At 44.4% G+C, this 27,810-nt stretch overlaps 2 protein-coding genes across 2 annotated transcripts in view; both read right to left on the reverse strand.

Moving 5' to 3' along the window:
* Positions 1-421: 421 nt before the first annotated feature.
* On the reverse strand, positions 422-9,434 carry LOC133273316 (activator of 90 kDa heat shock protein ATPase homolog 2-like). The gene is made up of 9 exons (XM_061461609.1): positions 9,304-9,434; positions 9,039-9,229; positions 4,799-4,884; positions 4,063-4,177; positions 3,421-3,509; positions 2,779-2,895; positions 2,056-2,157; positions 880-931; positions 422-658 (listed from the first exon to the last, which is right to left on the reverse strand). Exons 1-9 carry the CDS (start codon positions 9,381-9,383, stop codon positions 483-485), a joined length of 1,008 nt encoding a protein of 335 aa, XP_061317593.1. The 5' UTR covers positions 9,384-9,434; the 3' UTR covers positions 422-482.
* Positions 9,435-12,464: 3,030 nt separating this feature from the next.
* The window catches only part of LOC133273317 (protocadherin Fat 4-like), a 30,587-nt gene continuing 15,241 nt past the window's right edge, over positions 12,465-27,810 (reverse strand). The window contains exons 19-32 of the mRNA XM_061461610.1: positions 26,656-26,824; positions 25,575-25,783; positions 24,038-24,217; positions 23,242-23,461; positions 21,817-21,953; positions 21,010-21,153; positions 18,706-18,950; positions 17,584-17,693; positions 16,766-16,900; positions 16,361-16,497; positions 15,529-15,726; positions 15,164-15,258; positions 13,605-13,760; positions 12,465-12,729 (exon numbers count right to left, since the gene is read on the reverse strand). Coding sequence (XP_061317594.1) covers positions 12,510-12,729; positions 13,605-13,760; positions 15,164-15,258; positions 15,529-15,726; positions 16,361-16,497; positions 16,766-16,900; positions 17,584-17,693; positions 18,706-18,950; positions 21,010-21,153; positions 21,817-21,953; positions 23,242-23,461; positions 24,038-24,217; positions 25,575-25,783; positions 26,656-26,824 — 2,355 coding nt within the window. The 3' untranslated portion in view covers positions 12,465-12,509. The remainder of the gene's footprint in view (positions 12,730-13,604; positions 13,761-15,163; positions 15,259-15,528; positions 15,727-16,360; positions 16,498-16,765; positions 16,901-17,583; positions 17,694-18,705; positions 18,951-21,009; positions 21,154-21,816; positions 21,954-23,241; positions 23,462-24,037; positions 24,218-25,574; positions 25,784-26,655; positions 26,825-27,810) is intronic.

Here is a 27,810-nt window from a genome sequence, read left to right on the forward strand (position 1 = left end):
AAAGCCATTTTAAGAAGTATTTAAAGATGCTGTAAGTGAAATCCCTCCCATTTCTTACAAGATTTAATGTATCAACAGTTTTATAATCCCTTTTAGTTCACCTCTGATGGGAACCCTGTGTCCTTGAGGGATTTAGGTTTTCCACTGGATACACTGAATATTAAAGAACAGCAAATGCTTCCTACTGATTCATGTCACTTACCTACCTATGATGGTGCTTCACTGCAGCTGAATCGTTACTACTTTAGATTTAGTTGCAAGCAAGCAGAAGAGAGATCGGTTTCCCCCAGTAAAGCTGTTTATAGCCAGAGTCTGCATTACGTGCCTCCTCATTCACTAAAAATCCATAAATAATGCTGAAATTATATACAGTATCAGACATGGGTCTTTATTCCTCCCACAAATAAATTACTTCTTTTAAAAAAAACCAAATGTTAACAAAGTATAAAAAGTAATGCCCTAACAAAACGACGGAGCTGGCATCATTCCATGGTGTCTTTGGACTGCTGGAGTAAAACATGGATTTCTTCAAAATACTGCTGCTTCCAACATTGCCTTGTGCTGTCTTCACTAGAGACGGGAACTCCTTTGCACTCTACCTGCAGTTCTGTTTGAGCAGCCATATCCTTGAAACTCAAGGCAACCACTGCATAATGTTCTGGGGGAAGAAAATAAGACATTTCAATAAAGTGGGTTTTAAAGGATCATGTCTGTTGTTGCTAATTTCCTGTCTGCTTCTGCCTGTGAGCAAAGCTTCTTTTCACAGCCCACAGCAGCTATGGTCGTGAGGCTGTCTCCAAAGAATACAAGGCACCAGTCACGCTTGCTCCTTCTCCCTGCCGAGTGTAGCTGCTATCAGAGGTGCTCACAAAGACTCACCATCGGGCCAGCTTCTACACCTCCACTTCAGGACAATTCTTTGGCTTGGCACCTGGAAGAAGAGCAGGAGGTTCTCCTCATTAGCATTGGAGACACTTCACGTTACAACTACTCAGTGCCAATTCTCCCCTGAAAAGCCAGAGGAGCGGTGGTTTATGTAATAGGTAACACAGAGATTGGGGTTTGGTTTGTAAATAAACTGTTTTCATCAAGGTCTCTGCTTCCTGCCTTCCACTGTTCTGTTTTCCGGATGGGTTAAGGTCAGGCTGGTCAGTTATTAAACATCAAACACTGGTTTTCTTGCAGACCTTGAAATGGGCATTGGGAATGGTTTCACCTCTGAAATCTATAAGCATGCCCATGCTTTTCTATTAAGCAACTGGGCCTGCCTGAATGTCCAGCTTAGGCAGCACTACACAAAAACGATTTACAGCCTGCACCAGCTCATGTGCAAAGGGAGGCAGCGCTTCAGTGTAAGCATTCAGTCAGCTGAAGGCTGGCCTAAACCAGCTCAATGTTTTCACCGAGCCATTGAGTTTACATTGATCCTGACTCTTTCACCTGAACAGTTCCTCATCCAACTGCAAAGGCTGATGACAGTAACTGCCCTCCCTCATGGGCTGTCACTGCTGAAGCCAAGCTCAGGCGTAACAGTTCTGCAGTGTCAGAATCTTCCTGGTGTCAGCAACAGACTTTACTAGGCTGAACCTAGAATCCAGTTTTCCAGTCCAGTTGTCAGTGACACTCACTGCCTGCCATTGGACGGACATAAGGTACCAAATCTAAGCTCAGCAACTGTGAAAATGGATTTCAGAGGTTTCACAAACAGAGCTGAGCATTGTCAAAAGCCCCAAATGGAACAGAGATCCTTTTTCCAGTTACAACAATAACTGATACAGGAGCTGGGAGATAAACCTTAAACCTGCTTCCTCCCCCCCAGTAAAAGGGGATGGTGCTGAGAGTTTTCTACCCCAGAGCAGGTCAGCACCTGCTCTTTGGATGGGGAAGAAAAACCACACACCGTAATAGCAATAGTTTTTGGCTTTTAAAAGAGGAACTGAACATTCATTACAGAAACTGAACTGTCGGGAACTTTCTTATGCTCCATTTTTACCTCAGAGAAGGCACCACTGCCAGCCCCCCCCATTTTTAAAGTGCAAAGCAGGAACTTTTTACCAGTTCTGTGTATTCACCGCTGACAGAGCCGTCAAACATCTGAAGTTTGCCTCCTTTCTCGGCTTCAATCACAGCAGGGCACTTAGAAAACTTCTGTACCAGCTAGCAAACCCAGAACACAGCACAAGTCACCTCACTGCAACTCTGTACTGACATAATGCACACTGTGTGAGACAAGACGAAATTAACTAAACTAATATACATAAGAGTCATCAAGCACTAACTGGGTGGGTCATTTTATGCAGCCCTCCACTGAGCTCCGTGGTGGGCCCAGTGAGGTGACAACGATGTACTGGCAAATACAAAGACCAATACAGGTTGTAGCCACGTGCAAGGGGCATGGACAAAGCACACAGAGATACACACATACATAGACATGACTGGCTGTTGCTAGGTTTGGGAATGACTGAGACCTAGCAGCAGCTCCAGGAAGGTGCAGGATTGCTGCTGAGAGCCATTGCTTTTTCCCACTGGAGGCATTGGGATCCTGACTGGAAGTTCTCTGATACCAACCCAGGCTCTTTTGAATTATGAGTAATTTTCTGTTTCATACCCTGTAAGTGACAGCATCATCTCATCCAACAGTTAATCTAATTAACCTGCTAGCTGTGGATCACAGCAGCACCACTACTGAGCACTTGAGGCTCATTTATTGCTTACACAACTATTCAGCTATAAAAGCATCCGCATGACGTTATATTGCCCATTGAAAGCATCACTTACTTCCTTAGTTGTGAAGATGCTGTAAAGTTCATCTGCTGGAGAGTTGAAGATTTCTCTCATAAGTATCTTCACTGTTGGGATTTTTACACCAACTATATCCTGTGGTGGAACAGAATCCTGCAAGGAAAAGACCACTCATGTCAATGCATGCAGGGTCAAACACAAGTCTGGCATCACAGGAATGGTGGTACCTGTGCATTCTTTAACATGCTGTGTTGTGAACAGATGCCAATTACACAATGTATTCCCATATTTACTTGACAGTATTATTAATTAGGATTCACCAGATTAAGTTTGTGTGATCTGCTCTAAAGCCACCTGAAGCTAACTTTAGCCTGAGGGAAGGGATCTGTGCAGGTGGATTCCAGCTGCACCCTGCTGGAGCCACAACCATCACAAAACAAAGCCCTAAGGGGTACATAAATGCTATGATTCCTTCCATCCCTGGCAAGCCCATGCCCAGGAGCTGTGATGGGTCCTTTCTGTATTGCAGGCCCTGACCACAGCAGTGAGAAGGGAGTTCCACCCCAAAGCCTTTCACTTTTGCAGGTGGCCACAGGAATACACAGTTGTGACCCCAGCAAAAGCTGGAGGGGCTACATTGATGGCAAACTTAAGCTTTAACACACAAAGCCAACGTACTTGCATGGTGTGCCCACTTAGTTTTCGCTCAGTGGCCAGCTCCTGACCACCAGTAGCTTTTGTTGGCAGAATCATTCCCAAGGTAAACTCTGGAATAAAGAAAAGCACTTTTCAGCATGAAACTGAGCTGTAAAAATCACCCTGGCATTTAGATACCTAACAAAGACTGCAAGAATGGGAGCACAGAATGAGACATACAACTCCAGTCCAGCTTCCTCGCCTCACCTATATGGTTTCTACTAGTACCAGAGCCTAACAGTGATGCCTAAAAACACAGGTTTTCCAAAGCTACCCCAGATTACTACCATCTGCCCATTAAGGGCTGCACCATCTCCACAATGCTCTGACCAGTCTGGCAGAGAACCGACAAGCTGCCGGTCAGGCACTGCTTTGCCAGCCAAGCAGTGAGGCCGCAGGGCTGACAGCGATGGCTGTGGGCAGTGTGTAACACAATCCAGGCTGGGTCACTGCAGAAGCTTCTGGACACTGCCATGTTGGACAGCAGTAATGGTTTTGACTGGTAGGATTAACAGCTGGTGGCAATTAAAACCAATGCAAACCCAAGGACCTGTCAATATATCACCAATCTGTTCAAGAAAGTAGCCTGCATAAAACCATCCTTTACACAAAGGTTTGATTTACCTGTTTTAAGTGCTTTCAGATAATCTCTCAAGGCCTCTCTGACTTTTGTGGTTCCTTCAGTTCTCATCAGATCCTTCAGGACATCGCCTTCCCCTTTCTTTTTGCTAACATTTATCTAGAAACAGAAAAATGCCAAGATCTAAGTAAGAGGCGTCTGAACATGAGCCTGCTGGGTTCTGGCAACAGAAGAAAGTATTCTGGCTCTGTTTACTACATTCAGAGGACAGCTTCAACTTCATTATCGTCTCGGTTTATCCTACCTTTGCTACAAACACATTCTCTTGGGTTTAGACTTAAATAAATGCTGTATCTCACCTCCACAATAGCTTAATCAAGTTCATCAAGTATAAGCAGAGGTGCCTACTACACAGCCGAGGCTGAGGAACCTGTGGAAGCCACAGTACCGACTGCTGCTACACAACCAACAAGGAGGGTCCTTAAGCTCTTAGGGTTTGGGTGTTTTAACGCTACAATGAGCAAAGTTCTTCTCAACCTTGTGGTTAATACATTGTCACAAACAGTAATTAGCAGAGTAAGTTGTGCACATTCCTAGTAGGTAAATTTGAGAACAGACATAAGTCATTAGCCTAAGTATAAGAAACAAAAGCATGAAATAAACCATCCAAGTGTAATTACCCCACTTAATCACAGGACAAAGCAAAACACGATGCCTCTGTGTTGATTAATGATTTAAGAATTCTGAACCTATACAGCCGTATCAGTATTGCACACCTACCTCTGTATCATCTACCTCATTTTCTTCTGACAGGTTAGGAATTTCAAGAGATCCCTTATGTTTCTCACCAGACTCTTTCACTGTACCTGTATTAACATAACGAATTCTTAAATGCATTATTAAAAACTATTTCCCCCATTGCAAGACTTTTAGGCTTGGAAATCAGTTGTACAAAAGCTCTACTGGAAGCAAGCTGCCTGGAACGCCATTTAAAGGGATTGAACAGCAAGCAAAAGTCTCAAAGGTAAACTCAGCAGTAAAGTTTCACAGTAAACTCTTCCCAGGACTGTATGTTCCTGTACGGATGCAGTCAGATCATTACACACACACAGGTGCTCGTTTTGCCACTGCTCTCACCTTCAGCTGTCAGTTGTTCTGATACTCTACACTTACAACCTCTTGTGTTGTGTCTGCCAACACAGAGCGTGTACCTAGAAGGGGGTAGGGGAAAAATAACTTCCTCTTCCCTAAACATGTCTGCCCTTTACTTGGATGCTCCCCAGAATGCTCTTACCTGCTTCCTGAATATCCAAAAAGCTTCCAACACACAGGCATGTTACTGTAAAACATACGTACGTGTAGCAGGTACGTAATGGAGACTTTTTAGAACACTCACTCTTCTGCTCAAGGCCTTACTGCAAACTGCCCGTGATCACTGCACACACCAGGAAGACTCTGCAAGAACAGAAGTTACACTCTGCTCCTGCATCCTCCTGGGCAGAGGCCCACCATCACTTACTGACTGGTAGTGGATATGGGTTATGACCCTGCACTGCACCTTCTTACCTCATGCCTGATAGTGAAAAGGCTGAATTTAAGGACTGATGCTTGTTTTAATCTTACACTCAAGACTCTTCCCCCTGGCCTTGCAAAAGCATTTAGTTATTTAAATTAATCCACTGTTTAGATCATGTCAAGATCTCTTCAGAAAGCAGCAGCAGAACATGCAGTTCTACCCCAGATCCAGTTATCTGCGTACTGGTTTATCAGCTTAGGTTTCAAAACACAACAAGCTTTAGCAGTCTACCAGCAGAACTCTAAACACTCAAACAACCCAGTGTCAAGCATGACTGCAGAAGGGGAATTACCAGGAAGATGTAATACTTCTTTGGATTCTCTCAGCCTCAAAGGAGCTACTTAGACCCAGCTTCTGCTTAACATCACTCTCCTTCCATTATTTTTAATTACTAGCCTGAAACGACCCACACAGGGGTAAGCTATGCATGAACATAACCTAACATGCTACTGGTCAAGTACATGAACAAATGCTCAGATGCTTCTTGGCAAGACAAAGAGCACATGATGGTTACTAACACCAAGTGGAACACGGAGCAAAGACCCCTTCCTAGATGGGACCCGGCGAAGCACAGGGCACCATGCAAAGCCTGCTAACCCAGACACAGGCAACCACATCCATGCAGGGTAAAGCTAAGCTAAAAGACCTCTCTTGGGCATCTCCAAGTCCCCCAAGAGAACCTGTTAGCTCAAGTATGAAGCCATGTGAACTAGTTCAATTATACCAGTAAAACACTTCTGGTATACAGAAAATCACACACATCCATCTCAGTTTGCTCTTTTCTGCTTTCTCCCAGCTCCAGGATTAGTACAGAGAAAACCACACAACACTACTTTTGCAGACAGCAAAGCAAATCTTTCCAGCTACTCTCCCCAAGAAGGAAGTACAAGTATGCAGGAAGCAGATTTTAGGCACAAAACACAAACCTGACTTACACCCGCTCAGCTCATTTTATTAACAACTTTCACAACTCTTACAATAAAGAATCCCCAATGACACAGGCCACAGAACAGCTTTAAATTCATTAAACCAGTAAACAGATGGGTTTTTTCCCTTTCAAAAGACTGCTTGTCCAAGGGGTTAATGCAGATGGTACCGTGCTGGACAGCAAAGTTGTGTCAGCTAACAGTGGCGTAGGCAGAACGCGAGTACAGCTCCGCATTTTCAGCATCACTGCAATGTAGGCAAAACTCTTACCCATTTATTAAGGAAATAATCACACTGTTGGCTGGAAGCCCACAGGACTCCAATAACAGTCCCAAGAATACATCATTCGTTTGTGTCCTGCCAGTTCAGTACTTCAGAAAATGAACGGTGAAGGCCCATGTCTCAGCAACACCTACCTATAACCCCACTGCTGAAATACCCAGGTTTTAAAAGGACACACACCAAGCTTCCACCACAGCATGGAATAAGCCATAAAAACCCTCACTACACCTTCAAACAAACTGCAGAAGAGCCATTTTGCTCAACTTTAGTGCCATTAATTACCCTTAGTTCCTCGCTTTCTTGCTGCTCTGTAACCTAAAGTGCTACAGGAAATGTTTTTCCAATGTTAGCCTTTCCAAACTGCCTGCAGATTCCAGCTTGTCCTTATGTACCCACGTCTTAATCATAGCTTGAACTCCCAGCTATGCCACAAGACTTGTAGCAGGATCTAATTACAGCAATTAGTGTTTTTAGCGGTTCAGTTTGAACTCTCATGTCTAATTCAGAGCTCCCAGAAAACACTATCAGATTTAAGAGAGAAAACCATCAGCCCCTGCTCTTATAGGATTTCACTGTGCAGCAGCAAGCTCCTTTAAACTGAGCTCTCAAAGACCTTATCCACTCGCCACAACACTAAGCACAGCGCCCAATCAAAACAGAGTTCTCTACAGTTAAACTCTGAAAAGCAGGAAGACCAAGCAGAGGAAAAAGAACGCAGAAAGGATCTGTATAGAAACAGAAACCAAATACTGCTTCTGCCTATTTCTAAGCTTTGCTCAGGGAAACAAACCCAACAAACTAACCAGTGTTTAACACTTAACCTTCAACCACCCGAACAAACGGAACATCAAAAAGCTGATTTCTCTTATTTAAACTGCACTGGTACAAACTGCAGGCCAGAGGATAACGTTTGCCTTCCTCTCTGCTAATGCTTACCTCACAACTGTGTGTTCCTAGGTTCTAACACACTTGTAACATTTAAAACAGAACTCTCAATGTGAACTTCTTTAAGTCCCCTGTTACTGTGGGAGCAGAACCTCAAGTGCAAATCTGTTCCAACAGGAGCACTGGCCTCAGCATCCAATGGAACATTAAAGTTCCAGTCAGGAAAACTGGAAGCAAAGAGGAAACAATCCTTAAGAACTGCACTGGAGAGGGCACCATGAAACAGAGAAGTGCAAAACACAAGCACCCACTGCAACAGCATCACCCCAAACACTGCTCCAGAGACTACCCAGCTGTTCTGGGGCACTGGTACTGCTGCACGGCCCCTGCTATTCCCACCTCCTACAGTAACAACTGAGGCCTGAGAAGTGCAGTATTTTGGGGAGGAACAGCTGTCATTTGACATTACAATATCCAGGCACAACTGACCGTGCAGGCAGGCTCTTTTTATCAGCTCTTCCTGCCTTTTGCTGCAATACAAGAGATGGCCCGCAGCCTGCCACCAGGTTTTAGGCATCTCATACGTGAACATAATCCCTTGATACTACTAAAAGATACATTACCAGGTCAGGCCGCAGACAAAGAGATGCCATGGGACAAGCACAGCAGAGGACGAACCTCCAGCAGTCGGTGTGGCAAGGGGATGCAGCACAGCCCCTTTATCCCAGATAATCACGATTTGCAGCTTCCTTATTCCCACTGCGTGTTTTCTCCTCATGCAATTCAGCATCCTCCATGTAAAGGACACGGGATTCCCAGGAGCACACACAGAACACCCCCTCGGATCTCCTGCCTCCTGCTACCAGCACAGCAGGCACCGGGGCAGCTCGAGCCCGCTGTTAGGAGCGATACGGATCTCACCACAACACAAGCATTTACTTCCTGCAGAGCAAAACGACGGGGCCCGGAGCGACCTGCTCTAGTTAAGGTGTCCCTACCAGCGACAGCGGCTGGAACCGGATGAGCTTTAGGGCCCCTTCCAAGCTCTTCCATGTCTCTATGAATGCTGTGCTGTTAAAACAACCCTAAAATACATGCGTAGCACAAAACAAGTTAGACGAAGGGCAGAGAAGGTGGGGTTTTTACATTACTTAAACACAAGCACAGAGTTCAGGCCCATGCATCTCCTTGACTCCGATTCCGTTTACCACAGCATTCCCAACCCCAAGCAGAGCTCCCTTCCCAAAGCCGTCTCTCCCGGGCACACCAGCAGAACCGGCAGCGCCAGACCAGGCTCAACCCCAGGCCAACCCGCACCAACACACACCAGGACCCCGCTTCCCCCCGTACCTCTCCAGCTGAGGCGCAGGTTCCACTCGTAGAAGAAGATGAGTTTCCCCTTGCGGCTGTTGCAGGACGCTTCGCCTTCCACGTGCTTCAGGTCGCTGATCTCGCAGCGCCCGGCCTCGCTCTCCACCACCAGCCCCACCAGCACCTCCTTCAGCTTGCTCTTGGACCAGCTGGTCGCGTCCCGCTCCGTCCTGCCCCGGGGAGCGCCGCCGTTAACCGCATGGCTCCCGTCCCGTCCCCGTTCCCTTCCCTTCCCTCCCCTCACCAGTGCCAGTTGTTGACGTTGGTGCCGTCCGCGCGCTCCTCCACGATCCACCGCGGGTCCCCCTGTCCCCACTTGGCCATGGCGCACCCACAGCGGCTCCCGCCGCCCGCAACGAAGCTGCCAGAACCTTCCCCGCCCCCGCCCCGCGCGCCGGAGGAAGAGGAAGGCGAGGCCGCACCGCCCTTCCTCTGCACTCCCACCCGCGCCTCAGCGCGCCTCAGGCGGCGGCGGCGGGGAGGAGGAGGCAGGGCCGGGAAGGAGGGGAGGGGAGGGGAGGGGAGGGGACGGGACGGGACCGCGGCACAGGGACCGCCCCAGCTCGCAGGGCCTGCGGCCGGCTCCGGAACCTCCGCCGCGGGGAAGGTGGGCGGGAGCGTCCCGGGCATAGATGAACGGGGCTGGGAGAGAGCTCTGGGGTCCGGTCCGAGTGCCAAGGCCACCACTAACCCACGGCACTGAGGCCTCGTCTCCACGCTGTGTGAACACTTGCAGGGACGGTGACTGCAGCCGTGCCCTGGGCAGCCTGTTCCAATGCCTGAGCACCCTCTGGGGAAGGAATTGTTCCTCAGCTCCATCTAAACCTGCCCTGGTGCAGCTTGAGGCCGTTTCTTCTTGTCCCATCCCTTGTTCCTTGGGGTGAACTAACCCCGAGGAGGAGTCAGTGCAAAGGAGCAGCAGAACCCGCACCCGAGGTGTGCTTCACCTCAGGTAAGGACACGGCAGCACACGGGGAAGCGGTTTTATTGTCTCGCCGTTGAAATCAATGCGCTGTGAGGCAGCACCATGTGTCACAACCCCCCTGCAGCCCTAGGGCTTACGTTGTTGTTTGTCCGTGTCTTGCACCGCAAGAGGAACAGAAGGAATCACAACCTGGATAGCATCCCCTTATCCCTGTTGCTCATTTCACTCTGTACGGGCACTGTGTTCTTGCCAGCAGCTTGCTGCTTCAAGCATTGGCGGTGGTGCAGACCCCGTCGGCAGTGTCAGGCTCATCGTCTTCAAACTCTGCCTCCAGAACAATGGCCACTTCCGAGAACTTGACCCCTTTCAGGTCTTTCTCAGGGCGAGGCGTTGTGGGGTGTGGGGTTAAGGAAAGAGCTGGGTCCTGGTTCCTGTCTGTCAGAAAGCCGTCCTGCAAGAGAGCAGCGCAGGTAAGGCAGAAAGCGTAACTACAGAAGTGTAACTTTACGTAGATAAATATATTTTATACTATTTTATGGAGAAGAGAAGCTGTGAGGAGAGCTCAGAGCAGCTTCCGGAGTCTGAAGGTGGCTACAAGGATGCTGGAGAGGGACTCTTCATTAGGGACTGCAGTGATAGGACAAGGGGTGATGGGTTCAAACTGAAACAGGGGAAGTTCAGGTTAGATATAAGGCAGAAGCTCTTCCCTGAGACGGTGCTGAGGCGCTGGCACAGGGTGCCCAGAGGAGCTGTGGCTGCCCCATCCCTGGCAGTGTTCAAGGCCAGGTTGGACACAGGGGCTTGGAGCAACCTGCTCTAGTGGAAGGGGTCCCTGCCTGTGGCAGGGGGTTGGAACTGGATGAGCTTTGAGGTCCCTTCCAACCCAAACCATTCTATGATTCTATATTCTGTCTCCAAAGCTTGCAATGAAAGCATTTGTTTTAAGGCTGCAGGTTTTAAGAGCAGCGCATGAGTACCCTTTACTGTACACGTTCCATAAAAGATAGAGGAAAATCATTTCTGGATCACAAAGCTATTGTCCTCCTTCTAAGCAGGACAGACAGCCCTTCCTCAATAAGTGATCATTACTTCACATAAGATTTTGTTACTATTACTTCTGTTTCCATCGCTGGGTTCCTTATTTTTTGGTAATGCTGTCAGTTATTTGATGGAGAGTGATAAAATCTCGCCCTACTCTTTGGAATTGGAAAGCTGGTTACCTGCTTGGCTGTGAAATCTGCAGTGTGCTGGGCATCCCCATTTCTGGGCTCAGCAGCTTTTTCAGATGCTCCATTATCTTCGTGTTTGCTGTCGAAATCTAACAGCAGCGTCTCAAGATAAGTGCATTTTTCATCAGCCTGAATCAGATCTTTGTCGGAGTCTCCTCCTTTGGTGTTTCCCATGTTGCTAAACGCTACCATTTCCTTTTCCCTGGAGGAGGGAAGAGAATTCCCAACACCTTGAGCTGGCAAATAGTTACGTGAGAAGAATCTCAGCCTCTCTAAAACTGAGAGCAACGTGTACGCTCATCCCAAAATGAATGGGATTTAACATTCAGGCGAACATTAAGTGGCTTCTTGTATCCTGAAGGGGGTTATTTTATGCATAAGGCTAAAGAGTAAATAGGAGTTTGCACTTGTAATTTTGGATATAAAATTAAAAGGCATTAGCACCCTTCATTCATTGAGTTTTTACTTGTAACTGTAAGGGTTCTTAAGAATTGACCTGTACACCACTGAAAGATACAAGGAAAACGCGTCGTCACCAGAATAAACAAGAGCCAAACCTTTTGATACCCTATTTTTATATCAGCTTGGGATATCACCACTCTACTTACACATTATTGACGTGCTCGAGCTTCTCTAAGCTTTTCACGCTTCCATTTTTGTCAGTTGCCCACAGATTATCAATACCCTCTACAGTTTCAGCTCGCTGCTTAACCAGATACTGCTGCTCCTGCTTCCTGCAAGTGATAAGTACATTCAAATAGAATGGTTAGTTCCTTTTGGAGATTGGCTTTACAATTGTTTTAAAAACAGAGCTCGAAGTACTTGTGCCAGGACTTTAATACACAATGTTTCAGGATAAGTTTGGAGTATTCCTGTTTTCCCATAATGGCAGCAGGGTAAATAACCTGCTGCCCTCCTGGAAATGAGAGTTCCTTTTCCTATACAACGCAGTCCTGCTGCCACTGAAGTTTGCAGCAAAACCTGCTCTGATTTCAGCATTTGTGGGGTTAGAAGAAATGTTTGTGGGTATATTACAGCTCCTTGTGCCCCCCGTCACAGCTGAAATGTCTGCTGTCCACATTTCTGGTTTTAAATCTATTTGTCTCTGCTGTTGCTGCGTGACAAACACAAGGAGAATCCAACGTTCAGTTACTCACAGTGTCACTAACACCTACAGTACACCAGGCATTTTGATTTGCAGCAAATCTTAGCTGATGGTTTACTGATATTTGCCTGGAGTACTGCCTAAGTATTTTTCAGCTTGACATTTAAAGTGAACTTACTAGCTGTAAAAGTCTAAGTTTTATTGTTAAAGTATTTGTACCTTTTTATGGTAAAAGCTACATATACCAGGAAGCCGATGAGGCTGAAGGCCAGCAGAACACTGAGCACTATCGTTGCAATGAGTTCAGGACTTGCTGAGTCAGCAGGAGCTTCTTCTATGCTGGTGGTAACAGGCCTTGAAAATATTTTCTCCAGTTCTGTCTCAATGTTACTCTTCTGCTCCTGAAGTTTTCTGAAGACAGAAGGGTAAACTGCTCACTACTTATCAGACCTTCACTTTGGCTTGAAGACTAGTGAAGAAAACAACAGAAATAGCGCTTCTTGGTTCACTCAGACCTATTCCAAAGACTCAGACATGTCTTTAATTCAGGAAAAACTGTTTTCCAGCAACAAACCCTGCTGCTTATGAGCTAAAGTGGTGCAACACCGGGAAAAATGGAACTTGAGAGGTCAGTATCCCTTAAAGCCACATCAGGGCAGCTGCATGTACTCCTATAGATACCAACAGCACTTTCCTCAGAGGAAAAGCAGCCTCACAGTAGCTTTCCAATGCCTAAAGGGGCCTGCAAGAAGTCTTGAAGAGGGGCTTTTTTGCAAGGGCATGTAGGGACAGGACAAGGAGAAATGGCTTTAAACTGACAGAGGGGAGACTGAGATGAGCTCTTAGGCAGAAGCTCTTCCCTGTGAGGGTGCTGAGGCGCTGGCACAGGGTGCCCAGAGAAGCTGTGGCTGCCCCACCCCTGGCAGTGTTCAAAGTCAGGTTGGACACAGGGGCTTGGAGCAAGCTGCTCTAGTGGAAGGTGTCCCTGCCCGTTGCACGGGTTGGAACCAGATGAGCTTTAAGATCCCTTCCAACCCAAACCATTCCATGATTTTATGAAATAAACAGCATCATTCATGTTTTTGACAAACTCTGAAAACTGCTTTTCAATAAATAATATTGAAAGCTGTCTGAATTCTAAAACCCCCCTTTAAACCTTGAGATAAACCTCAGATAAAATGGTATTTGATCTAAACCTGCCCTGTCCAAGACATTAATAGTTGTCATGGGAACAAACCCCAGGTGCATAGCTCTGACACCCTGAACACAGACTGTGCCATACTGACCTTTTTACTTCTTCTGCAGGTACCTCCTGGTTTGCCTCATCAAAGGCAATGATTTTTACATAGGTTACATCAGTGCTGCTTCTTGCTTTTCTTTCAACCTCATTGGAATAAACATCAACGATGTAGACATTCCATGCAAGTTTATCTTCCAGGACCCTGCCAGCATATGAAGAACTCATTTTAAATTAACTGGGTAATGACAAATGGTTTTACTCTGGAAATCAAATGATATCAACTTGTCATATATTTAGTATTTTAATCTAAGCACGTGAAAATGCAGGATTATCATCAGCAAGAGTTAAGCTCTTTGCCCAGTATCATTGAGTGAGTAGCAGGGGGTGAAAGAAATCCAGTCCTTGTGTCTGATGAGCAAAGATACTTTTCATTAGTAGTGCTACATAACTTGTGCATATAGCCTGAAAATTCTTAGTTAGGTGCCATTAGCATAACTGAATAATTAATTAGAGAAAGGCAGGTTAAAACCCCTTATTACCTAGATTTCATAACCAGTATTGTAGGGTAGATCATATAGTTAGTCATGCTTTTCGATGGGGCGTACGTCTCGTTTCATGCTTGGCATTATAAATACAGGCTTTTATAAGTTTATAATACCATTAGAGTATTATAAACAGTTCAAGTGGGGAGGAGGGAAATTTGGTCTCATAATGCACCATCCCTGGAGACATTCAAGGCCAGGCTGGACGTGTTCTGAGCAGCCTGATCTAGTTGAAGATGTCCCTGCTGATTGCAGGGGGTTGGGCTACGTGACCTCTGAAGGTCCCTTCCAGCCCAAACTGTTCAGTGAAGTTCTTTCCAACCCTAACCGTTCTATGACTCTCATTGTTTTCTCCTTTTTCATAGGGAGGTTTTCACACAGGATCAGAGCTGTGGCCCAGCTGATGCATTTAATTTTTACCAACCAGAAACTGGTGCTGTAATAATTTTGACATCACAAACTCATGTTTCCAGCCGTCAAAGTGATTTCCCTTCAAAAGCACAAGTATTTCCAGTGTAAATCCATGTTTATGTATAATCAAACAAAAGACCTTGTGTCCTCATTAAGGCCAAAATATGTTTGTAATTGTGGCCATCCACATACCACTAGCTAATCCCTTAGCACAGTATGTCTGAGACCTCCTTGAGGAGCTCTGCTGCTGCACCACAGGGGGGTTTTGATGTGTAGTGAAGGTGGGTTTGGTTTGTGGCTTCTGCCTGTTTCCACATTTGCATCTTGGCCTACTGTCAATGAAAATTTGTCCTAGGCTGTTAAAAATCACAGAAACGTGGAGGTGGGAAGAGACCTCTTGGAGTTGTCTAGTCCAGTGACCACTCTGGCACTCATCAGCCTAAGCCAAAGCCTTACCAGGTAAAAACTGGTGGATTCCTCTGAATTCCCTCAAATTATCCTGAACTGCAACAAGTTGAAGGCCTTGTTTCTTCATGGGCACTGGCTGTATCACCTCCCCTCACTACAGGCTGTCAGACACCTGCATCTCAAAGGGACCCTAAACTTGTCATTAGATTTTATATCGCAATAAGCTTCGCAGTTTCAGAAATACCTTTTTACTTCAATAATGTTTCTCTCAACAATATTGATCATCTCACTAAGGACCACCACCACAATGTTGTTACTGGAACTGGAATCCACAGTTACCTAAGAAAGAAAGAAAGCACATGTAAGGTTTTCTCAAACATTTGTACCTTGCTTAGATTGACTTTCAAAGAAAACCCCAACAAATAAACCCCCAAGGTCCCCTCTGATGTAAAATAATTGTCTTCTAAAAGCCAGCCTTCATGGCAGCATATTTTTATGTCAGTGGAAATGGTAACCACATAATTCTGGCCTGAAAGTCAATACTAAATACTTCTTGTACACAGAGTATGGACATAAAAGCAAATCAGGACTGTAAATAGTCTTTCTTACATTGACTATTGTCCGGGCTGTGAGTCTGCTTGTGCCTTGGTCTGTAGCTTGGACTTCCAGATAAAATGTTCCAGCCTTTCCTGCTACAGACACGGTGAAAACCTGCCCTGTATTTTCATCGATGTCAAATTCATTGCTTTGATTGTTCACTAAGCTGTACAGCAGGCGGCCGTTGTCTCCTGAATCCGGATCTGTGGCCTGGGTTTAAAAAAGGCGATTTGTGAAACTCGGCTTGTGGCTTTCGGGCTGACATTGCTCTTCAGTCATTAAACTGCAGTTGCTGTTTGTAAGACCAGGTATTCTAGGATGGTGCTGTCATGTTTTTCTCTTTGCACTAAACACACAGTGGGGCACAGACTATCAGAATCAGAGCAAGGGTATAAAAGAGGGAAGGCATTTACCATAATAAGGTCTGGAGGATTCTACAGCCACAAGCATAAAAGGAGCAGGCTAGAACTGAGCGCTAACACCAAACTTGGAAATTGCTCCATTTGGTAACTCATTTCCCTTTTGGGTCTGATAGGTAACAAAGTGGTTAACAGTGCCAAAGCAAGAACAACAGGCTGTGCGGTATGTAATCCATAGTGGCAGCATGGGTCAGAACAGAGTATCTAGCACTTCTGACAGACGCACTGGTAGGATGAGTATGAACCAGTTGCCTGAACACCCCATCTTTCATCAGCATTACGTTAAACCTGGATGATGGGCTGAATCTGTCTCAAGCTTTCAAGAGCAGACAGAAGAGCTCCTTTAAACCAGTTTAACTATGGAAGAAATCCAAATCTTAACAAAAGATTCCGTCCTCATGAAGAGCAGAGGAGGATGTATTTACCTGCACTGTAATAACAGGGTACTTGTACGGCACAGAGTTGGGTATCCGAGCGGAGTAGGCATCACTCAAAAATACTGGCTCTTCATTTACATCCTGCACCGAGACTCTCAGCAGTGCCACGTTTTCAGCAAACAGGCCTGTGAGAGGAACACAAGTTAACTGCAGCAACAGACAGCACCGAAGTACAGCTCTCAAAGGCTGGGTCAGGCTGTGGCTTTGCAGCCGTACCTGTGCTGCATGTGAGGAGGAGAGAGAAGAAAGGGAGTGCAGCAGGGATGTGCCCAGAGGAGCTGTAAACTCACTCCTCCTGAGGCCTCAGTGAGAGCCTCTATTGGGTTGCAAATACAGAAGACGTGTTCTTTGCCCCTGATTTAAGTTGGAATGTCCTCCAAAGCAAAAACTTACTTGCATACTGGACTTGTGTGGCAGATGGGAGGTTTTCATTTGCTTCAACTAAAAGCACATACTCAGAAACTTCCTCATAGTTCAAATTAACTGCTGTTCTCAGCTGACCGCTTTTTGGATCCAATCTAAAATGACCTGAAAGGGAAAGCATGTACCTTCATTGTTATAGGTACCATTTCACTTTTATCCCTCCTACCTCTTAGTTGCCCTTAAGATGTTTCCATGACTCCTTTGCTCTCAAGAATGTGAAATGCAACACTTCCCGTGGCTGAGCAGAAGAGGCATCACAGCAAGCAGGCCTTAAACATGTCAAGGAGCAATATACTTGGGAAACAGAATTGCAGCTTCTCGTTGCACAGCTCCATTTTCACAGATTTCCAAGTTTTTTCTCTCAGATTCCATATATGTATTTCCCCTTTTCTGTGCACCATATGGAGATGCAGCACAGCTGCAGGAGCTGGAGGAGGCAGATGCCCTAACATAGGTGGCAGTGCAAGGAAATGATAGACTAAAAGTGATTGGCAGGGAGGAAGCTGCTTGCTAACAACAACTTCTATTTTAGCTCCCTCAGCCTCCATGTTACCCTAATTTAAGACTACAGGAACCCATTTTCTAGCAAGTTACTACCCCTTTTTTAGCCAAAGAAGGTGAACAAAGTCCATGCTGGAAAAAAAAAAGCTCAGGAAAGAAATCCTGTGTATTTTCTTTTTAGAATAAGACATGCTTTCCATCTCCTCATTTGCATACAGCAACATCTGCCACACAAAAGACAGGTTATTCTGTTATCTGTTTTAACTCGTAGGGGAAATAGTACTCACCTTTCTCATTGCCTGATGCAATCGTGTAGTCAATCTGTTTTCCTGAAGTTTCAATCACAGTAAAATCATAAATTAAATAATCCACTCCTGTGTTTTCCAGAATGGAAACGCTGATACAGGAAATAAATGAGAAACCATAACGTTAAACTCCCCAGCAGTTGTTGCACTGCCAGGCTTTGCAATTTAACTCTTTAATAGCAAATTCTCTGTGGGAAACCCTGCTCCCTCCCCTCTAGCTGTTTGCTGGAGTTCCATGACTTTCAGAGTGCAAGCACTACTTTCCTAGGCAGACATTGTTTATCCCTGAGTAAAGGCTAAGGAAAAATGCTTCATTAGTGTGCAAGAGGAAAGGGACAAAGAGCCTGGCTTATACAGGCTGCACGATAAAGAAAAGGTGATGCCTCAGATCACATTCACAGAACCAGTGGCATAGCAGAATTTCTTGGATGTGTTGTTTAAAGAAACCCCAATGTCCTTTCTTCTGCATGGAAGAATGCAAAAATGAGCTTCAACTGTACTATGTTTTCAACTACCTGGAAAATATATACTAGTTATAGAATCATAGAATCACAGAATGGTTTGGGTTGGAAAGGACCTTAAGATCATCCAGTTCCAACCCCCCTGCCGTGGGCAGGGACACCTCACACTAAACCATCTCACCCAAGGCTCTATCCGATCTCGCCTTGAACACTGCCAGGGATGGAGCATTCACAACCTCCCTGGGCAACCCATTCCAGTGCCTCACCACCTCACAGTAAAGAACTTCCTCCTTATATCCAATCTAAACTTCCCCTCTTTAAGTTTTAACCCATTACCCCTTGTCCTATCACTACAGTCCCTAATAAAGAGTCCCTCTCCAGCATCCTTGTAGCCCCCTTCAGACACTGGAAGGCTGCTATGAGGTCTCCACGCAGCCTTCTCTTCTCCAGGCTGAACAGCCCCAACTTTCTCAGCCTATCTTCATACAGGAGGTGCTCCAGTCCCCTGATCATCCTCGTGGCCTCCTCTGGACTTGTTCCAACAGTTCCATGTCCTTTTCATGTTGAGGACACCAGAACTGCACACAATACTCCAAGTGGGGTCTCACAAGAGCAGAGTACTAACTTAATATGAAAGCCTCACCTGATTTCACTCCTGTTAAACTGAGGAACAAATGGGCTGTTGTCAAGCACGTCAAGAGTAATCACAGCAGTGGCATTTAAAGAGGGAGAGCCTTTGTCCCTTGCCATCACTGTTAAATGCATCTCCCCAGACCGAGGCAGGCTTCCAGTTGTAATTATCTTCCCCTCACTCATATCTTCTATCAGGAAGAACAGGGTGAAGTTTTGATCAGGGAGGATGTAGTACTCAACAAGGCCATTTAACCCCTGCCGTGAAAAGAACACAGCTTCAGGAAACTCTTGCTTGCAGGACCACATTACTTCAGTGCCCCAAGTTCCATAGGCTGACTGGAATCTTAATATTCCCATGCTTAAAGGACAGAATGTCAAAGGCATTGTAAGGAACCAGAGAGAACCAGGCTCAGAGCTGCTTTTGGCTTAAGCTGTAACACAAGAGCAGCAGCAAGGGAAAGGGCCAGTGGGCAGAACTCCTTCTAACTCCCCCCAAATTAACTGATGTTCTAAGAGCCAAAATACAGCCATAGCAAAGCTAAAGAGAACTACATGCATTGAGAGCACATTTTGAAGGGTAGGATACACATTGAAACAAAGACTCGACAATGTCTGAATAACCCCAGTGAATTTGTTTCAGGAATGAAAAGCTGGGGTTAGCTGTGGTAGATGGGTGATGATAGAAACACAAAGCAAAGGAAAATCCAGAAGCAGTTGTCCAGTTACATAGTAAGAATGTGGAGTAAGAAGATCTCTAAAGGAAGTAAGTTAAGGACACGTGTAGAGTGGGACAGTCAGAGTAGTGAGTCATCTAAAGGTGTCAATAAGAATAAGCCAAAGCCCCTTGGATCCTTTTGGCACCTTGAGGAGAGGCGCAGCCTGTCCACTGCTATGAGGGTAAGCCCCATTCCTGCCCACCACAGGAGAGCTGGGCACGTTTTACTCTGTGCACATCACTTCGCTTTCCTGAAACAAGCCATTTTGACAAACCCTTGGGGTTTGCTCTGTTGCACTTTGCTCTTGTTTCTGAAATGTATTGGATTCTGTTCTTCCATGGCTCTGTAGCAGCAGGAGCAAACCCAGCCAGGAATGCCTGTTAGTACCAGGGAATCTGCATAGTTAGAATTATTTCAGGAAGAGGGAGGAAGAGAGACACTGTCCAGTAATTTCAGTGCTGGACTCTGCCCTGGAATCCTCCAAGTGCAGCAGAGGACCAGATAGACTATCTGAAGGATGAGTTTCATTAGGATCTCAGTGCAGATCTCACCGGATCCGCCAATCTTTCTAAGCAATTTCACTTCTAATATTAAATCATAGAATCAGAGACTGGTTTGGGTTGAAGGGTCCTTAAAGCTCATCTGGTTCCAGCCCCCTGCCACCTTCCACTAGAGCAGCTTGCTCCAAGCCCCTGTGTCCAACCTGGCCTTGAACACTGCCAGGGATGGGGCAGCCACAGCTTCTCTGGGCGCCCTGTGCCAGCGCCTCAGCACCCTCACAGGGAACAGCTTCTGCCTAAGAGCTCATCTCAATCTCCCCTCTGGCAGGTTAAAGCCATTCTCCTTGTCCTGTCCCTACAGGCCCTTGTCCAAAGCCCCTCTCCAGATTTCTCGCATCATAGAGAAGGATGACATAAAGGAGCCATTGGATTATCTGCAGCAATGTACCACAGCTGCTGCTGTTTTAACCAAAATTATGCGTGAAGAACTAGGAAGGCACCTGCTACACCTATTTTGTTGTCACTGCTCAATGTTTCATCTCTTAAATGACATAATTAGTGCTGATGTTGTCATGGTGATCTGGTTGACTACTGCACATCTCTGCCAGTGCCTGGGTACTATTTGATGGGTGCATACAGATCTAGCAAACAAAATTACTTTAAGCAATGGGAACAAAGAGAATGAGCTGCGGTGCCAACTTGAGAGGTGTTTGATAAGCAGACATCTCCATGTTCAAGCCAGCTATATGATGTTTATAGCTATATACAGCTAGAGAATCTGTTTTACAAGTTCTACTTCAGAAGTTCAAATAACTTAGCAGATACTAAATTGCTTCAGTCCTTGTATACTCCTGACAGACTGGTACAACTCCATATAGGAAGGGGAAAAATCAAGGCAAATATAGCTGAAGAAACATGGCCAAAGACAGTGAGTACATCAGCATCAAGGCAGAAACATCAACAGTCCTAACTTCCAATTCCCAGTGCTGTTAGTCAAACAGAATTCCCTTTCTGCTACATTTAGTATTTCATGCCTAGAGAATGGAGAGTAACGCATTCGGGCTGCAGCCTCAAGCAGTGTCAAACAAGCGTAGTTACCTGATCTTTGTCAGTAGCGCTCACGGTTATGACATGAGCACCTACAGGATTAATCATGTTTATAGAAGCAGAATAGGAATCCTGAGCAAACACTGGAGCATTATCGTTCACATCCATCACCAGAACACTGACATGAGTAGTTGCCTAGAAAACAAAATGGTTTCATGCGGTTTAGAATGTCTCAGTGATATTTTTTTGTTATTTTTCATATGTAACGAAATATTAATCAGGCTTTGAAAATGCCATAGTAAAACATTGTGTTAGGTTTGATTTTGCGAGCTCAACATCAGAGATCACTGAAGGACTTTAATGCAGGAGAGGAAGGAACTCAGTGTTGCAGTAGATTCTGCTTCTTGAAAGGTGTCTGAAAGAGTAAGACCAGGATGCCAGCATGTCCTACTGCTGCTGCTAGATGCAGGTGAGGGAACCACACGTGTTCTAATTCTGCTAAATGAGTGTTCAGTAGCTTTCCAAATACATACAGCACAACTAGAGCAATTTGCTGAAAATTACTTTTTCTCCCATGAAAACTTAGCACGGCAATCACAGTACTAACAGCAGCAGGCGAAAAATCCAGTTCCCCAGCACAGGTTTGTCTGCAAACAATTCAGGGTCAAATTCTACCATGATTTTGAAGTATTTCCACTAATTATGGTGTATAATACTACCCAGCATGGACAAAGGGCACCCATGATTAGGCGACTAATTTATTCTGCGCAATAAATGTCTTTGATAGCTCCCTGTCTCCTAGTGCCAAATCCACTCTGAATAGAAGAGTCACTGTTCATTACAATAACGGTCTTTTACCTGAAAGAAAGGGGCAGATTTATTGTTGACTGCGTTCACTGTAAGGTTGTATTTATTCATGATTTCATAGTCTGGAGAGTTCTTTATCTTAATGTTGCCATTTATTTCATCTATTTCAAATACATTTTCTGCACCACCTAAGATACATTTAAAGAAGCATTATCAATGAATACATCTTAGAAGCACATGAATATATCTTAGAAACACATTATTAACTATACTCTTACATTATATGTTTACCTGTGTCTTTAAAAAAACACTTTTTATCATCTAGATAATGTAGAAGAAACCCAGATAATACTTTGAGTGGATGAATGTTTGAAATGCGAGCCCACAGAATGAGTTAACAAGACAGTGCTGCTGCCAAGACCTCTAAGAGATGTCACTGAATTTATTCTAACACAGAGATGAGTGGCACACACATCTCTAAGAGAAATCAGTTTGACTGTCAAAAGCCCTGGCAGTGACTTTTGCTGGTTTTGGCCACCCATGTCCAAAGCCACCTCAAAGTCTATATGCATACTGGAAATGAAAGACTCTAAAAACATATAAACTATACACATATCGCTCTTGATGGTCCATACAACAAAACCAGCTATTTCAACTCCTGCAGCCTTTGGTCCAGAGGAGTCTAGATCTCCATCTCAGTCAGATATAGGGACAGTGGCCAAAGGGGTGCTCCTCCCAGCTGTAATGCTGTCAGCTACCACAGTTAAATGTGATAGGAAACACAACTTAGAGCTGTTGGTCACTGCAGTTCTCAAGCTGGCACATTGATGTACAATGAAATTGCAGGCCCTTTGTCTTAATAGCCTGGGCAGAGATCTGAGGCACAGAGTAGGTGACCTGCTGTTTGTTGTGGCACTTGTGCTGCAGAGGTAAAGGTGTCAAGCACAAGGGTGAAGAACACAGCTCTCCAGCAGCTTGTGATAGTGACTCAAGTCCCTGACATGCTTGTGATACCATTTATATCTGCTCCTAGTAGCTGTGAAGTGCTCACAGTCCGTAGCATGAGGAGAAGCTTAATTTAGCAGCATTTATTACCTGGTGGAAGCACAATGGGTTCTACAAGGCCCTATCCCCTTAAGCCTTGTTCAAGAAAGCCATGAGCACCTTTCTTATCAAAATTACTCCTGCTGATTGCAGCTATGGCAGCCACACAACTAAAGACTTTTTTAAAAGCTGATTTTTGACAGAATTAAGAGTATGACTTAAAGCATAAGTTGTAGTTTCTGCAACAGGAGTTCCTATTCAGTCAGCTTGAAAGCTGTGTGAGGATAAATCAGTAAAATACCAAACCAGGTTAAAAAGGATCTTATGTAGAAAGGGGTGAGGAGGTAACACACATAAATGCTATTTATACTTGTAACAGTATAGACCACAAAGTGACAGTTGTTCCAGTGCAGTGAGAGAATTCCTTGTTACCTGTAAGGTTATATACAACAAAGGCATTGTCTCCTGTGTCTCTGTCCGTTGCTGTGATTTTCCCAACTATGAATCCCACAGGCACATTCTCATTTACACTGAATTCAGTCACTGGATCAAACACAGGTGGCCAGTCATTAACATCAATGATCTTTATGACAACCGTGCAGTAACCTCTCTTCTTCTCAGGGATTCCATCATCTTCAGCATATATCACAACCTGTAAGTTGTACAGTTGTGAGAAATCATACAAATAGGTACTTGCATAAGGATTACAACATCTTGATGAATTTTAAACTTTAGAGTATTCTTAGAAATGTTAAGTCAAATTCTGAATTCACCTCAAAATTATTACTGAAAGCTTATGGAGTCCTTTGTCAATAGATGAAGTCTTTCTATATAGGGCAAACAAATTCACTAATCATGCAAAATAACCAGCAGTTGCAGCAACTATATATATATATATATATAACTGAGATATATATATATAACTGCAAGATATCAGTCCAGTATGGATTCAAACAAACGGGCAGCTCTGAATACATGAGCTGTCATTGCAGAGTTAGTTGTTCGTGTGCTGAAGTGCTTGAGAGTTTGTAGGACATGTGAACAATGAACCTTGCTTGAATTTCCTTATACTTTTGAGGCAGTGTCTTGCTTTAATAATGCATCACATCTCGAGATGCTCATATCCTAAAACAGTGCATAAAATGTTCAGGCAATATCAAGCTAAACAAAAAACTGGGACCTGTTATCAAAGGGAAAGATTTCGGAAGAGTTAAGACTTAAAGCAAACCTGATACTCCGTAGGTTCCTCTTCATAATCAAAGGAGGTGGTGGAATAAAGAATTCCAGTCGCTTCATCTATCCTGAACTTTAGTCTGTCTCCACTAAGAATGCCATATGTCAGGAAACCATTTCTACCTGTATCATTATCCTGAGCTTCCAGCTGGATGATCCGAGTAGCAGGTAAATTCTGTAGACAGAGAATAGGTTGAGGCTGTCAGAGAATGGTTAGCTGCAGTTTCTTAAGTGATGTAAAAGGAAGGAAGTGACAAATAGAGCCTAAACTTACAAGAGCATAGACATTTTAAAATCAAAAGTATACAACTTGTAGGGCACAATAAGAGAATATCTTGTTCTCTCTAATTTCCAGAAAAGAACTATTTGCCCTCACCATGGCTCTACCTACAGCAGCAATCTTCAGAAAGAAAATTCAGGGTGATTTCAAACAGACCAAGTGGTAACCTTGAGCATCCAATCTGTTGAGGAATTACTCGTGTTTAAGAGCTTCTACTTCCATGAAACTCAATGGATGTTCTCAACTTCAAACTCATTTTTCTTCCTGAACACTGTTTGGTTAATAATAATACATTTCTTCCTCTTTCGAAACGTTGTTTGAATCAAGTTGGACTGTGAATATCAGTGCTTCACTTGCACGGCTATTCGAGACCTGCTCTGAAATTATTTGATCCAACAGGGCATCCAGCAATTCCTACTCTCTAAATATTTCACATGCAAATCAATTTTTAAGGTCAGGAAATGTGATTCCAACTCTTCTCCACTGAACTAACTGGGAACATTTAAAATAGGTGCAATAATGAAGCCTATATTCAGCTCAGTGTTAGGAATGGACTGGATTTTAAATCAGTTGTGGCTGTTAGAGAGAACGTGTGGGAATCAGCTGGGAAACTCAGTGTGCTTGTTTTTAAGATGTAGCTAGCAGATTGAAGTGTGAACAGTGCTGTTTGAAAATTGAAAAGTGAAATGCTGAGCTAGATGCTTTTGCATAATTAAACCCTGTGGCTTCTTTTGCAGGCTTATCATAACAGAGCAGCCCCAGACTGAAATCTGGCTTGCTTTCCGCCACTGATGTCTTCGTGTCAGGAAGAATCACAACAGATTGTACCGGAGAAAGAGGAGAAACGTGGCTAAATGAGAGCATTTTGCCTGTTACTTCTCTGTAGGAAGCTCCCTTCCAAAAGGCAGAGTGAGAGTCTGTGAGGTGCCCAGCACATCCACTGGATTTTGAATGCACACAAATATTCTGTGTACAGATGTGCAAAACCAGGTGGCTGCTTTTCCTTCATGGAGCCCCTTATTAGTAAAAGATTCGCTTTTCCTTCAATATGTCCACGCTTCCAAAACCATTCTCCTTGTGCATTGGGATTTTCAGCTTGAACTAAACCCTGAAAGACCATATGGCAGAACAGAATGGCAAGCCTGTCCAGTTCCAGAACGTTTACTCGCACACTCACCAAAAGAGGTTTAGAATTGTTATTATTATTCTAAGGATTTATTTTTGCGATTCAGTTTTGATGGCATTTTCTTACCTCTTCCAATCTTGCTTCTAGTAGAGAGGATGGGAAAACTGGAGGGAAATCATTTTCATCGATAACTGTCACATTCACAGAAACTTCATTAAATATGCTAGCAGTAGATGAATCTGTTGCTTGCACATTGAAGATGGCTGGGAAGTCTTCCAGTTCCAAATTCTTCCTTGTTCTTACAATGCCAGTGGATGAATCGATAATGAAATAACCTGTTTAAAAAACAAACACACAGAGAAATTGTTCTGTTTGTGATTTTAATAGTAAATCTGATTATATGAATCCTTCAATGGAAATGATACTTTATGTTACAGGATTGTTCAAAGAACAAAGCAAGATTTGTGAGAATGTCAGAGATATCCAGGTCTGTAATTAACAAAACCAAGTAATTTAAGAATAGAAACCAAAAGGGAGAAGTTCTCTCCACCACTCTATTCAGAAGGTCTCCACCTTCCTCTGAAGCAAAGATTATTTGTCCCTGTTTCAGTCAGAAACTGTTCTATTTCCTTTAAGTCCTGTTCTTACTGAATTCTGCAAATAACTTCAAGGAGACCACAACTTCATATAAAACACTTTACAAAACAGAAATGCTAAGAGATGCTAAGCTTGGTGATACAATAAAATCAGCTCTATGTTTAGTAAAGAGAGGCACACAACAAAGCACTGGTCTACTCCATCCCCTGTAAACTTATTCCACACATTCACATTCATTAAGAAGATGTTGCTGAGTTAGTTCTTCAGCCAGCAGCCTCTGTACTGAATTGGGTATTCTTTCTCCAGCCACTGCAATGTTATGCCTGCTGAGGCACCACCATCTTCCTGTAGCAGGCACAAAAAAGCATACAGCTGGTGCAGCCAGCTCTGTATCATGTATCTGTATCAACCCTAATCTGACAGAAATTCAATCATGTGCCCACACCCGATCCATATCACGTGTACATCTGGATGATACACATCCAATATTAATGGCTGTGGAGCTGAGACAAGAGAGAGCAAAGAGAGAGAAGAAACAAGCCAAAAGCTAACGCCCTGCAGCACCAGTTGTTTAACACACCCTCCTTGTTACTTCACATGAAGAGCTTACCCTTTTCATCCCCAGACACAATACTGTATATCACAGGGTCCTTATACAACACATCGATGTGTACAACAAATGTATCTGGCAGCGTCTTCTCACTCAGAGGGGCAGGCTGATAGACTTCTTCGGAGAACACCGGGAATGACACGTTGATGGGAGCTATGGTCACTGACACCTGCAGAGAAAAGCAGATGACCACAGGGGTTCTGTTTTCAGGTGTAGCAGGCTTGTCTACTGAGGTATGCAACAGCACAAGTCCAGAACTTTGTCAATAAGAAGCTGATGGTTGCTGTGTGCTGAGTTTGAGACATTAGTGCCTTGTAGGCAGTGAAGGTCAGTGAAAATGCCTCCTCAGTTTAGGTTCACCTGTATGCTTTCCTACATACAGAGAGGGATTCCAGTTTGGCCCATACCCCACATTTCAGATCACTTTTGCAAACGGCTCCTGGAGAGAGGTACTGACCTGTATTTGCAACAAGTCCTTCCACTGGAGAATGCATGACCAGAGCAGGAGCTTCTATGTGTTTTGAATTATAACAACTGACTTTATAGATGAATAAAGGTGACGGGCAGTACACAAATAATGCCTACTGCTTCACAAAAATAAAGGTAATTCATTTATAAATGATGCCAGACAGCTGCTCCCCAAAGCTCTGAAGAATGATGCCTCAGAAGTCTACATTTTAAGGTCCTATTGAATATCATTTTCTGTATGTTCTTAGCCATATACTTTTCTAGTCCTGTTTTTCAGTTCTGCTAAGCTGTGATATTTAGTGGCAGAAGATCACCAACAAGTCACAAGGACTGTATTAAAGAGTATTTCTTTTATCATATTTACATTCCTCAGTCTTCAATTTAGATATTTTTTCCTTCTAATATAAGCAAATAAACAGGAACACCTTATTTGCTGTCTCCTGTTTATTCTCTCACATACTTCCCTTACATCCCCTGTGACTGTCCCACTCTTTGACCTTACACAGAAGTCTCCACTTCTCTCATCTTCTTCCCTCACAGAGTCTAGAACTCCTGACTTTCTTTTCTGAAATGGAATGGCCATTATGTAGTGCCATAACTTTGTAATCATCCTGTATCCTGTTCCCAACACAGAAGTGGGACTCTGACATTCCGATTCCCATTTTGCATAGTTTTGCCTCACTAATA

This window comes from Pezoporus flaviventris, unplaced genomic scaffold (assembly GCF_033815535.1).
Source record: "Pezoporus flaviventris isolate CSIRO_AGI_PZ_B2104156 unplaced genomic scaffold, CSIRO_AGI_Pfla_v1 ptg000031l, whole genome shotgun sequence".
Lineage (NCBI taxonomy): Eukaryota > Metazoa > Chordata > Aves > Psittaciformes > Psittacidae > Pezoporus > Pezoporus flaviventris.

Bases quoted from the DNA above. Each gene is read 5' to 3' on its own strand.
- LOC133273316 (XM_061461609.1), bottom strand. From the start codon at position 9,383: ATGGCCAAGTGGGGACAGGGGGACCCGCGGTGGATCGTGGAGGAGCGC. The intron at 932-2,055 runs GTAAAAAGTTCC...CTCTTCTTCCAG, and splicing joins GCGGTGAATACACAGAACTG to GTGCCAAGCCAAAGAATTGT. The intron at 659-879 runs GTGAGTCTTTGT...TTCTTCCCCCAG, and splicing joins GTGTAGAAGCTGGCCCGATG to AACATTATGCAGTGGTTGCC.